At 43.6% G+C, this 13,353-nt stretch overlaps 1 protein-coding gene across 1 annotated transcript in view; it reads right to left on the bottom strand.

The window, feature by feature from the left end:
- LOC147677780 (fatty acyl-CoA hydrolase precursor, medium chain-like) overlaps positions 1 to 13,353 on the bottom strand; it is a 223,154-nt gene that overhangs the window by 189,595 nt on the left and 20,206 nt on the right. The window contains exon 3 of the mRNA XM_086945439.1: positions 2,241 to 2,445. Coding sequence (XP_086801565.1) covers positions 2,241 to 2,445 — 205 coding nt within the window. The remainder of the gene's footprint in view (positions 1 to 2,240; positions 2,446 to 13,353) is intronic.

A 13,353-nucleotide genomic window follows, 5' to 3' on the forward strand; every position in this document is an offset into this window, starting at 1 on the left:
AGGATGGTGGAGGGGCGAGGGAGGATCAGCTGGGAGGCGGGGCGGGCTGTAGAGTACGGACTCCCAGGCACAACAACAACAAAATGGCAGCGAAAACGAAACTACAGACAGGCACAAAGACTAATGAAATATTGAGACAATGTGTGCAGAAAGCGCAACAATGAATGGTTTCCAAATCAAGCAATGCAATATCACACAAATAGCGTTACAACAGCGTGAATTAAAGCACAGTGCTAAAGTCGGCAAAAAGCACTGAAATTAATTCTAATCTTTGCCAATGCTAATCGCGCTACAGCGTTGTGAAGACAGGGGCCAGCAGATTTGATAAGCAGCAGGTCTTAGTAAGGAGCGCAACACAACGATACCAATGAGAGCAGGGAGCGTGGGGAGCGACCGCTACCGACAGCGTCAAGACGGTCACAGCGCTTCCGAGTACGGGAGCGGGCTATGCAGTCAGTGGGAGGGAGGATCAGCTGGGAGGCGGGGCGGGCTGTAGAGGACGGGCTCCTAGGCACAACAACAACAAAATGGCAGCGAAAACAAAACTACAGACAGGCACAAAGACTAATGAAATATTGAGACAATGTGTGCAGAAAGCGCAACAATGAACGGTTTCCAAATCAAGCAATGCAATATCACACAAATATCGTTACAACAGCGTGAATTAAAGCACAGTGAATTAAGTGCACAGTGCTAATTAGGAAGGGTGGAGGGGCCGGCTCAGTCAGCTCCGCTACGGAGTCAGAGTTTTGCCTAAACTCCGCGTTCGCAATGGAGCACGGAGTAGGAAAAACTCCGTAAACTCCACTGGCGGAGAGGGGTTACCCGCCCGGGGTTAATTATTATAATTAGAGTGCCCTTATATTGATTTGCTGTTCTGTTAATGATAAAATGACAATGTGTACTTTTTTAGGTCTCATCTAAGACAGCGGATACACTGTTTGTTATCTAACAGGGGGCTTAGAGGCCTCCTATTGCTTAATTGCTGCTCTCATGGTCTTGCTTCTTATTTATGTGCTTCAGTATGCTTCCTTCATCTTCTTGTGTTTTCCGTCACCTAGAGCATGGGTGCATTATTGTGTCCTTTCACTGCTTGTTTTTTCAGGTGCTACTTATTTTGTTTAGTTTAAGTACCCTACAAGAATACATTTATTTTTCATCTGTTTGCCTTGTGTACTTCCCGCCTTCTGAATTCCTCCCCTGCTTTGCACTCTCCATTGCCCATCTGCATGCCCACAAAGCCGGTCACCCACCATCCATTTTCCATCTGCTACTTCAATGCCCCTCCTCCCCACCTTGCATAGTCCATCTGTTTGCACCTAGCTCCATTTTTTCCATCCTGTTGTCCTTCTGCTTTCCCAGCCCCTCCTGCCGACTCTGCACTGCCTGTGTGCACCCGACCCCAACCCTTTTTCCTTTCCTTTCTTTTCCTTTCCTCTCCTCTCCTCCCACCTCTGTCCTCTCGTGCCCTACCTCCGTGTTGACTTGTGAGCAGACAGCTAAAACATAAAAGGCGGTATGATGAGCGCAGAGCAATACACTTCTAATAAATTGCGTGAACGCTGGTTATGTCATAGTGCTTATTTTTTATTCATTTTAACCATGCTGTGCAACAGCTGTGATGCTGTACAGCACAGTTACTAAACACTGACAAAACCAAAATGTCTCATAGGCGAGATCTATTGATTTTTCCTATGCTTGTTTTCATAGTAGCGCCATCCTGATATAACTTTGGATCAAATGGTCACAGGATATGAATTACAATGATGCTTATAAGATGATACTTGATCCTATGATTATACATGTACTCAAACATAGATAAGAGTGACTAGGAACTTCACAAAGTCTTCTTGTCCGTAAATTGAGATGCCAAAGTGTTTCAGGTATTTACCTATATCATTTTTAAAAAGAAATTCTTAGAAAACAATCCAGTTGACCAATTACAAATGTTTTTTAGTAGAGGAACAGGTTGCTGGTTGCTAAAGGTGCTTAGTTTTTTCAGTTGGTATTTTATTTACCAGTGGACTTTCCTATGTTTGTCCACCAGACATGCACAGTCCAACATCGAAAAATGTCTTTATCCAGTAGAAAACATTTTCTACCTACCTCATTAATTGGAATTTCCACCAGTGTATTTTGGTGCTAAATGACATTTATTTATTTACATTTATTACATTTGTATGGGTGTATGTGCCCATACCAGTGAGCTGACATATGGCAATCAAACACTGCTTGCTTACATTGGAGGGTAGGCCGTTGCTTCTCTGACATTGTTCCATGGCTCAGGAGGTTCCGGAGAAGAGAATCTCAGGGCTCCAAGTGGAGGTTTTGCAAAGGGAATTCCAAAAAATGCATTGACAGCTCTGTCTGTTCCCTTAACTCCAAGCTGTGTTCCTTGAACTTGACCATACCTTGTTGCTACTAGTGGGCGATGTACTTCTTGTCCTGTGTAAAACAAAATGATCAATATTGTTCAATAATTTTTACCTTACCGATGACTACTTTACACCCCACGCCCCCTATGTTGCAACTAAAGGGTTTACTTTGCTGGACCTCTTAAAGCAAATTGTTTGGGATCTTTTCTTTGGATCTTATTTAGACATCATGCCAAATTAGAATGTCCCATGAGTTAAGATTTTTTTGGTTTTTTTTGGCAAAGCGGCTCTGACCTCCAGGGCTGGTGATACTTTGATACTTGTTGGCATGGCTTGTTATCAATTTGTCCCAAAGTAGAGGTCTGTCTTTGGAACTTAAGAAAACAATGCCCATGATGCACTAGAAGTATTCTCCCTGAACAGGGAATTTTTTTTAGTTTTTATGTGGGAGACCTTCATGCTGCACATAACAAATAAGCACAGGAAAAAACAGGTAAGCATGATAACTGAAGACACACCCTAGAGAAGGCAGACTTTTCAACTCCATGTGCAGGATCATTAGTACCATCAAGAAGGTCTTCCCAATTGTGGAGTCAGCAGTGGCTTTGGCAACTGTATAATTATCATCCCCTGATCTTTAATTCAGGAAGTAGCTGCCAGTGGTGGGTGGTCTGGAAAATTCACACTTTTTGGGCTAAGTTCCAGTTACTATCAACAGCTAAATGAGGCCCTTAATTATGTCTTTTCTTCAAATTTTTACTTTATAGTGTTTTCCTTTGAACATTATTATCTTGAATTATAAAGTGCAAAATTAATTTTAAAAACTGTAGTATTATAGCCATGTATGATCCTAATTCCATAAAAAACAAAAAAAAACTAACACATACAAAATCTAAACAAAAGCCCACTTCACTTTATGTAGGCATATAAAGAATGTTAAATTACATTCTTCATGGAAAAGTGGGGGAAGTGAAGTGTGGTTAGCAATGAACATAGACATAGAGACTCCCTATCACTATTACCAAATGCATAGTTGCCAGTCTTTGAGTCATATTGTTCTCTCTGATTTCGATGAATCGAAAGAAAGAGTTATCCAGGCTCATATTTGCCTATTTGGGGAGTCCTTTAAAGTCATGGCTCTTTTAATTAACACAGCATGTCAGGCAGGATTTGATGTTGTCTATTCTGAGGCCCCTCTTCATTGTACTTACCATTTGCTACATCCTCCATGTTATGTTACCTCATACTGTGACCCATGATGCCACTTGGTTTAACTGAAACCAGCCGGTCAATGCCATACCTGCTCACTCACCGACCTGCTAACAGATTGTTGCACGGCCATACTGATGCTTTCGAGTGTTTGGCCTCAAGTGAGCCTGATGTGAACCCACAATAATGTTGTTCTCTCTATCTGACAATCATATGTCCAGCTCCATTCCTTTAAATCATGCCAAGACTTGTCAGGCTTGTCAGATGATAAACCCGAAGTGGGCTTCGATCGATGCCATCTTTTTTTATCGCAAATTCTTCTAAAAGCAAATAAGTCCCAACACTGCAATATGTGCCAAATGTAGACACAATGCCTCACCAACCCCGGTATGACCTCAAATAAAAGAAGCAACAACTAAATGATGAAATTATGGTTGTCAATCCCAATTCAACATGATGTGAATCCCTTCACCACTTGCCCTTCATTGGAGACAATTGTTGATGAATTAAAAACGATTTCATCGTTTAGAAATAGACATGTGATGTCACTAAAAGTGCTCTAAATGGCTCTGTAGCTGCTAATTTCCTCGTATTGTACAAAATACTAATCCTCCTAATGACTAGGCTCCAGTCTTTGTGACTTCAAGCACTCATTTCGAATGGACAATTATCAGCAATTTCTACAGTGACAGTAATACAGAAAGCACCCACTGATAAATTCCATGTTAGACTAAGTGATGTTGCCAATACATGCACCATTTCCGACACTCTTGATTAAATATGGTCTGACTTCAACATTTCAGAGTCTAAATTCCTACAGTATATACCACTCAGGCACTGGCTCTCCCACCCAGACAATAAAGCTAACACGCAACAACATCTTACAAACTACAAGAAAGGGTTGGTCACAAACACATCCAGTAAAGGCCTGATCTCTATACTTTACACGCTCTTAGTACAGCACTCAGTTCATACAAAACCAATCAGACTAGGTGAGAAAGAGAAATAGGGACAACATTAACCCACAAAGAGTGGTAGAGTATGTACTTTAGATCCCGCCACACTGCCCGGCACACAGCCCTAACCAAAACACTGAAGACAATAGCTCCACAAGATGGACCCAACCAGAGTCTGAACTGTTGGAGGGGTGGTCAGGAGACCGGGACATTAGTTCACCTATTCTGAGGATGTCCGCAGATCCGCAACTGTTGGACAGAAACTATAGATGAGGTTGACTGCCATTTAGAGACGCAACTCCCTAGGTTACCCGCCTACATTTGATTGGGTTTACCTAACCCTCTCACGTATCCCTTGAAATCGATGTGAGGCCTGCAGATCGGCATCGCACTGAGGGCTGCTTTGCGAAATGTTCTCACCCACTGGGACACCACTCACATCCCAACTCAACTAGGGTGGCTTCACCACCTTTGGCTTGTCTTTGGGATGGAGAAAATCACATTCACAACCACCAAAGGGGAGACTGCTTTCCAGGATCTTTGGAAACCGCACATCTTGCTTCTATCTCAAGAATTTAGAGAGCTGATGTGCCCATGCTATTTATGGGTCCTACGGCTTTCGAAAGCATCAGTTATATCACTTCCTAATGTCAACAGTGGATACCTAACTATTCCTTACTGACAAAGCCTGTGCTCGCACTAACCACTAAGGATGTGCATGAGCCCCTGCCTTGGACGCCTCAATGTCAGCAGTCTTTTGAGCACCTAAAAAGTGCACTTTGCTCAGCTCCAGTGCCTGGCACGCCTAACTACAATAAGCCATTTGTATTATATGTCCATGAGGTGGCTGGTTGTGTGCTTTCTGTTCTAACACAAAAATTTAGAGATAAGCTAGGGCCATGTGCTTATTTCTCAGCTGTTCTTGATCCTGTCGCAAAAGCCCTCCTGAGCTGTCTGAGAGCAGTCGCGGCTGTGGCTGTCTCCATAGGATAATCGTCTGGACTCGTACCTGATACTGACCTCACAGTTATGGCACCCCATGGTGTGGATACACTTTTCAATAAGACCAAGACACAGTACCTTACCAGTGCACGTCTGACAGGTTATGAATTGACCCTGTTTACAAAACACATCACAATCAAAAGATGTGCCACTCTGAACCCAGCCAGGTTACTGCACCTCCCTTCTGAAAATGAAAAAAGTGAGAAACATGATTGAATCTTCCGGACAGAAAAATAGATGAAAGGACGGGTAGACTTGATTGATGTTCCCTTATCTGACCCAAAAGGGGAACTAATATGTTGATGGCTCTTGTTTTAAATTACCAGATAGTAAGACAACTGCTGCTTATGCTATCACCACATTGCGCACAGTCTTAGAGATATCATGAGTCCCTTATCAGTCAGCCCAAGTAGCTGAGTTAGCCACCCTCATTCGAGCTTGTGAATTGAGCGAGGGACTGGTTGTCAATATTTATCCTGCAAGCCAGTATGCCTTCGGAGTTGCTCACAATATTGGGTGACTCTGGGATGAGAGAGGGTTCCTTACTTCCCATGGTACAAAAATCCAACACGGTCACCTTATATTGTGGCTTTTGTCTGCTTTGACACTCCCTAAATTGGCAATAGTGAAGTGTAGCGCTCATAGGAAAATTACTGATGAAGTGGGTAGGGGGAATGTTTTTGCTGACCAGACAGCTGAGGAAATGGCATGGACTAAAATTAAGAAAATGTTTTTAGCAGGGCCCGCTAGGTGGGTGCCGTAAGTCACTATGTTTGAGGTTATGCTTGAGAACGAGATACAGAGTGAGGCTACAATAGAAGAATTAGCAATGTGGCAAGAAAGCACAGCGCAATTGAGCAATGAGGGATGTTGGATTGACAAGTCAGGGAAACAGAGATGGATGTTGCCAGATGCAAATGTTCTCCCTGGGGTGGCATGGTGAGCGAAAGAATGATGGATAATAGTTTTAACCCAGATCTCTTGACTGGGGGTGAACGTTTTGATTTGTTCTGCATTCCGTCCATCAAGTTATCTTGGCTGAAGAGTGGTGAAACCCTGAAACCGGTCTTAAGATGCTTGTTTCTGGTCCAGGGAGGACCTGGCTTGGCAGTTGGGGCTGGACTGTTCCCATGAGACACAGGGTCAAGACTGATTTGCATATGGCCAGGTCTAAACTGGGGTGGCATGGTGAGCAAAAGAATGATGGACTTAACCCAGATCTCTTGACTGGGGGTGAATGTTTTGATTTGTTCTGCATTCTGGTCATCAATTGTGTTTCTTTTGCTTTCTTGTCCTAAGTGCACCAGGTATGCCCATACATGGGTCCTCCTGGGTTCACTGTGCCACTGGAATCAAGCTATCTTGGCTGAAGAGGTGTGAAACCTCGAAACCGGTCCTAGGATGCTTGTTTCCGGACCAGGGATGACATGGCTTGGCAGTTTGGGCTGGACTGCTCCCATGAGGCACAAGGTCAAGACTGATTTGCATATGGCCAGGTCTAAACTGGTGTGGCATGGTGAGCAAAAGAATGATGGATTTAACCCAGATCTCTTGACTGGGGGTGAATGTTTTGATTTGTTCTGCATTTCGTCCATCAATTGTGTTTCTTTTGCTTTCTCGCCCTGAGTGCGCCAGGTATGCCCAGATGTGGGTCCTGGGCTCACTGTGCCACTGGAATCAAGCTATCCTGGCTGAAGAGGGGTGAAACCCCCAAAACCGGTTCTAGGATGCTTCTTTATAGTCAAGGGAGGACCTGGCTTGGCAGTTCATGCTGGACTGTTCCCATGAGGCACAGGGTCAAGACTGATTTGCATATGGCCAGGTCTAAACTGGGGTGGCATGGTGAGCAAAAGAATGATGAATTTAACCCAGATCTCTTGACTGGGGGTGAATGTTTTGATTTGTTCTGCATTCCATCCATCAATTGTGTGTCTTTTGTGTTCTCCATGCGGTCACAATGGTCCAGCCCATATCAGAGCTAAAGGTAATAGCAATAACCCTGGGCAAAGCACCATGCTACGCTTGTGTAGTTTGCAAAGTTTCCACTACTTTGCACTACGCAAATTGCACTGAGCGCAGTGCACACACGCCTAGCGTAGCGTAGTGCAGCGGTCATTTTTTGCTTGCTCGTGGTCCTCAACGTCAAGTTGGCGACCGCGATCAAGCAAAATGACATCCCGGCGAGACTTTTTCCTCGTTTGCGATCAGCAACATCAAGTTGCCATTTGTGAGTGTGGACAATAAACCTCCTGGCGAGATTTTCAATTCGGGGAGGTCAGGTTTCTCATTGCGAGTGGTCGTGTATGCTCGCGACAGCTCGTGATGAGAAACTACCAGTCCGCGTTGAGAAAGCTGCAGCTCGAGTAAAAATCTACTTGAGCGGCAGAAAACGACAGCTCACACTATGAAAAATGCCATTTTCAATGATTGCACAGTGCCGGATGCTTGTCCGCACTGTGCAATCATTGAAAACGGCATCTTGCACAGTGCGAACAGGCTGCTAGGCAGTTGACGTAGTGCTACGCATAGCTTGCGCAGTGCAAAGTCACTTCGCATAGCTACACGTAGTGCTACTACGTGAACTATGCCCAGGGATATTTAGCAAGCTGTTAGACCCTGTGGCTGAATGACAACATTTCAAAAACAGCTGCACATTTAGTGAAATACTGTATGGTGTGTATGATGCACAATCCTGGAAAGGGTACCCCTACACCACCCAGTAATTTTGCACCAGCTACTTTCCCCTTTGAGGTCCTTCAGATGGACTACATAGATCTGGGCAGGTGCAATAATTTGAAGTATGTGTGGTGGTTCTCTGTGCATTTAGCAAATGAGTCGAGGCTTACACCACTAAAGACAATACAGCTGTTACGACTGTAAAGGTACACCTGAAGAAGTTCTTTCTTCGTTTTAGCTTGCCCCATTTGATTTGGAGTGATAACGGAAGCCATTTTAATGCCAAGGTCATTCAGCTAATATGAGATGGTTTGCACATAAAACAGAAGTTTCATAATGCAAACCACCCACAGTCAGCAGGCTTGGTTGAGAAGTACAACGGTACTCTCAAACTAAAGTTGGCAAACATTCAAGAGACTACAGAGTTACAGTGGCCAGATGCTTTGGCATTAGCTCCTTTGTCAATAAGAACAATGACACATTCTAGGACAGGATTTGTCAACATACAAGGTTGTGTTTGGACGCCCGGCAAATGTCTGGGGTGTCCACGCCCTCGTAGGTTTTCAGATATTGAGTATCCATTTCTGATAGACTATCTTGGCCAGTTAACTGAAAATGTGCCTTCTAATCACCAACAGGTACAGTAGTCCCTTCCAGCTGCACCACAGGGGCACAGACATGATATCCAGCCTAGTGATTTTGTTTTGGTTCACAATTTCCAGTGGAAGAAGAGTTTAGAGCCCCGCTGGAAGGGACTTGAATGGGTCCTCCTGGCCACACATACCACCTTGAAGGTTGCCGGCCGAAAGAACTGGATCCATGCCACTCACTGCCTCAGGATCTCTTTGCCCTTGCCATATGACCAATGGGTGAGGGCAGGCATTGGGGACTTGGAGTGCGAGAAGGTGCCTCAGTTTTGTCCCCTTCAGTGATGCAAAGCTAACTTGGACCCAAACGGATTTGGAGAATGATGAAGTGCTGAATGCAGCGGTTTCCCCAGAAATATGAGCTATTAAGGAGGCACTGTTTGTTGATTCAACAGTACCTGGGGTTGCCAAGTATAACTTGTGTCCTCGGTTGAAGGACGGTGCACAGAAGGAGAAGTCAGATTAGATACGGATGGACTGTGTAAGTCAAGTGTACTTTGTGATAGTACAAACAGAATTAGTTTAGGGTGATGTGAGACTTGTGCACTGTTTGTTTTCAGACATTGGACAGGGTAGTTCAAAAGGTATCCTTTGGGGGTACAGTATCCTGATTGATGTGGGATACATCACAAGCTTAGGTCTGAGCAAGCTCCACCGCCGGTGCTCAAGAGTGTCAACGTATTGATGAACAATAGGAGCCTGTACCAGTGGGGCTCTGACGAACACTGGGAATACATGTCCTTTACTATCCTTTTTGTAGCACCATCATTTTTGTGGCACTTCTCTCTTTGCTTAATTATGCATCTCTTTAGCCGGCCTATTGATGAGGGGGAACAACCATTTGCACCGCCATGTTCAATGAGGGGTTGGTTGACAAAGAGTGAAATAATTGGCATATTTAATAGTTGTGATTGCACTGGTAACAATACTTGGAATATCCTGGTTTTTAGAGGAGAAATTGCCTGTACATTCCATACTTGATACAACTCCTGCTCCCTCAGAACACATTTTTGTTACTCTAGCCCCTCACAAAGAGGCGCATAGAAAGTCCCACACAGACAATGTATTTATACAAATGTTGCATCAGGTTCATAATGTGCCCAATACAACTAATTGTTGGGTTTGTGGGTTACTTACTTTTGTCACTCATAAGAGCAACAATTTGTTGTCAATGCCACTGTCGTACACTGGCAGCTGCAATGGTTGGTACGAATTGTTTCGACTTTCTACCTTGTACTTAAAATCCACTGATGCTCACACTTCAAATGAGTATTTACGCTTTTATCAAGGGTTCACCCCCATAGGACCGGCATGACAAGGGACTCTAGGGACACTGTCCTCACATGGAAATGACTGGTTTTCAACAGTTTAACACATCTGAGTATTTTCAATCCTTCCAAGGTTGCAATTTTACAAAAGATAAGTCGATATCTGTGTCAGTGGTTAATACGGCAGCTGGTTTTTGTGTCCAGGGGACTGGGGAGATAAAAGTAGGAGACAGTAAATGCAATTTTACCTACAGATTGAATAGAACTAATAGTCCACCCTTGATCCTACCCCATAATGTCTACTTGGTTTGTGGATCACAAGCTCAAGTCTTGCTCCTGAAGGGATGGTCTGGTACATGTTATCTCTTCTTTCTTCTTCCCCCTGTTATGTTGCCCCGTCTAGCTATCACAAAACTCACCGACTGCAACGTAGAAGTCCATTCCAGTCCCGAGCCAAGAGGGTTGTTGATACAAAAAATATAATTCAGACTGACACCACCGCACAGCCATTTGGGGACGCTGTGAAGGGTCTATTACCTTATTGAGGCCCCCATGGCTAATGTCCTTCAAATTCGTCAGCTGACAAGAGTTGTTGAAGGGGTTATCAATACAACCGCTGCAATAATGACAAATATTACTGCTGAGCTCTAGGCTAGGAGACCAGTCACTTTGCAGAACAGGATGGTGTTAGACGTTATACTTGCAGATAGGGGAGAAGCCTGTTGCGTCATTGGCAGCAGCTGTTGTGTTTACATACCTGATAAAGCTCCCAATGTTTATTCCGTTATACAAAAATTACATAGACTATCCGCTAAAATATACCAATAAGTAGGCACTTGAACACTGTTGGGTGGTTTTGGAACATGCTAACTTCCTGGTGTTGGAAGATACTCATTTTTGTGGCTGTAGTTGCGGGTATCTTCTTCACCTGTTGCCTCTGCAATGCATACAATGTCTCTCAGCTTGTTGTTCCTATTGTATTAGTATCCTCACTCCCAAACAGAAAATGTCAATTCATGATATTAACGCTGCGATTATGTTGCAAAAGTATGTTGATGATTTGATGCAGATTGATGAAGGTATTTTTGAGACTACATCATTCGTTGCAGCCTCCATCCCTGATACTAAATATATGACTTGCTTCTAATACTGATGTTTCTTTGTCCCCAAATATGATCTTTTTATTTATTTCCTAAAATGGTTAGCCTATGCTAAAAGGAGGGTCTGTTGGAATGAAATTGTTTTCGTTATTTTGCATTTATGCTGTTCTGCGTAAGTTAGCATTCGCAGCACCATTTTATGTTTGACCGCCATTTTAAACCATGCTGGAAATTGCTTCTTACCTCTTCGAGAAACGGGTTGTGAATAGTTTTGCTTCTCCAAGGTTGGGCCTTGCTTTGCTAATGAATACACTGTTCTTATTAGCGCATACCTTTCACACTAGATAGAGTCCCTCTCCCACTAGTCTAGTGGCGGGCACGGGCAGAGTGACCTTGTCTTGGAGATAGTGCGTGCCCGACTTCAAAGTTGTAACTAATTCTTCTGTACTTCTCAGTTTTAGTTGCATCTTTTTATTTATTGTATTTATTTTGAAAGTTTTATATAGCGCTAGCTCCACCCAAGGGTATCAGAGGGCTTTACATCAGCAATGGAGGTACACAATAAAACAATATGGTAGTTGGCTGAAACGGGTTATACAGGTGTTCAAACCAATAAAAAATACAGGGAATAATTTATGGAAAACAATAGTGATAAAAAGGTACATATAGGAAGAGATAGAGAAGCAAGTTGCAGGAACCAGAATGTTATTGTAAATAGTAAATGTAATAGTAGATCAAGGGGGATTCAAAGGACATAGTAGGTAGTGAGTGGTAAAGAAAAGGGGGGATAGAGAGGCAACAAGAGAAAAATGGGGGGGGTGAATGGGGGAAAGGGGAGTAGTCTAAGGAGGGAGGAGGAGAGGTAGTCAGAAGGAGATCCGGGATTTAGGGGCATATTACCAAGGGCCTTATCGCCGCTTTAGCGGGAATTTTTCCAGCTAAAGCCGCGATAATTCTAGCGCCCTATTACCTAGCGGTCGCTAACACCAGTTAGCGACAGCTAGTAGGAGATAGCGATCATCTTGGGGCCCACTTTGCATGTCAGCGATAATTATCGCTAATGACATGCAAAGTGGGCGTGCCAAGATGTTAGCGACTGGAAACAGTGGCTAACATCGCTATCTCCTATTACCTACTTTTGGAAATATTTGCGCTAAGCGCGAATATCTCCAAAAGCTAACGTCTACTCAGAGCAGTTCTTAGCCATTTATCCAATGGTAGGTGGATAACATGGCTAAGAGCATTAGCTCGGTAATGCATGAATATCGCTGACTTTTCAGCGATATTCATGCATTTTGGCCGATTTTTATCGCTTAGGAGATAAACCTTGATAATAGCAAGGTTTCTAAGCGATAAAAATAGGCGAAGCACGGCGATAAAATTATAGCCGCTAACCAAGCTTAGCGATAATTATCGCTTATTCTTGGTAATATGCCCCTTAGTTTCCCCAAAGTGAGAAAATGAATTTTAAGATCTTTTTTGAATTTGGAGTAAGAGGGGTTGCAACGAAGGTCTTTGGGTAGGGCATTCCAAATGGATGGGGCCTTACCAGAGAAGGAGCAGGATTTCAAAGCAGCTTTTTTGAGTAGGGGGGTATGAGGAGCAGAGTGTTGGTGCTTCTCAGTGTTCGGGCACAGACAGCTTTTTTAAGCTTAGTTGAGAGGTAGGAAGGGGTCTTCTGGTACAGGGCTTTGTGAGTAATACAGGCATTTTTATATGAGGATCTGCCTTCAATGGGGTGCTACTTCAGGGACTTGAGGGCAGGGAAGATGTGGTCCAAGCATTTACAGTTTGTTGTTAGCCTGGCGGCGAGTTTGAGAACAGATTTGATGGAGGCTAAGTGGCTTTTAGGGGTGCAAGAGAAAAGGGCATTACCATAGTCTATTTTGGATAGAACAAGAGACTGGATCATCAATTTAAAGTCTTCATCTGGGATAAAAGGTTTGATTTTTTTGAGATGCCGGAGAATGAAAAGTGCACTTTTTGCTGAGTTCTTAACATGGGAATTTAGTGTGAGATTATTGTTGATGGTGATGCCGAGTGATTTAACCAAATCGGCGAGGGAGAGAGAGCAATTTAGCGCATTAAGGTCGGCGATCCATGTTTGGATGGGGAGAGGG

Source organism: Lissotriton vulgaris, chromosome 12, assembly GCF_964263255.1.
Source record: "Lissotriton vulgaris chromosome 12, aLisVul1.2, whole genome shotgun sequence".
Classification (NCBI taxonomy): domain Eukaryota; kingdom Metazoa; phylum Chordata; class Amphibia; order Caudata; family Salamandridae; genus Lissotriton; species Lissotriton vulgaris.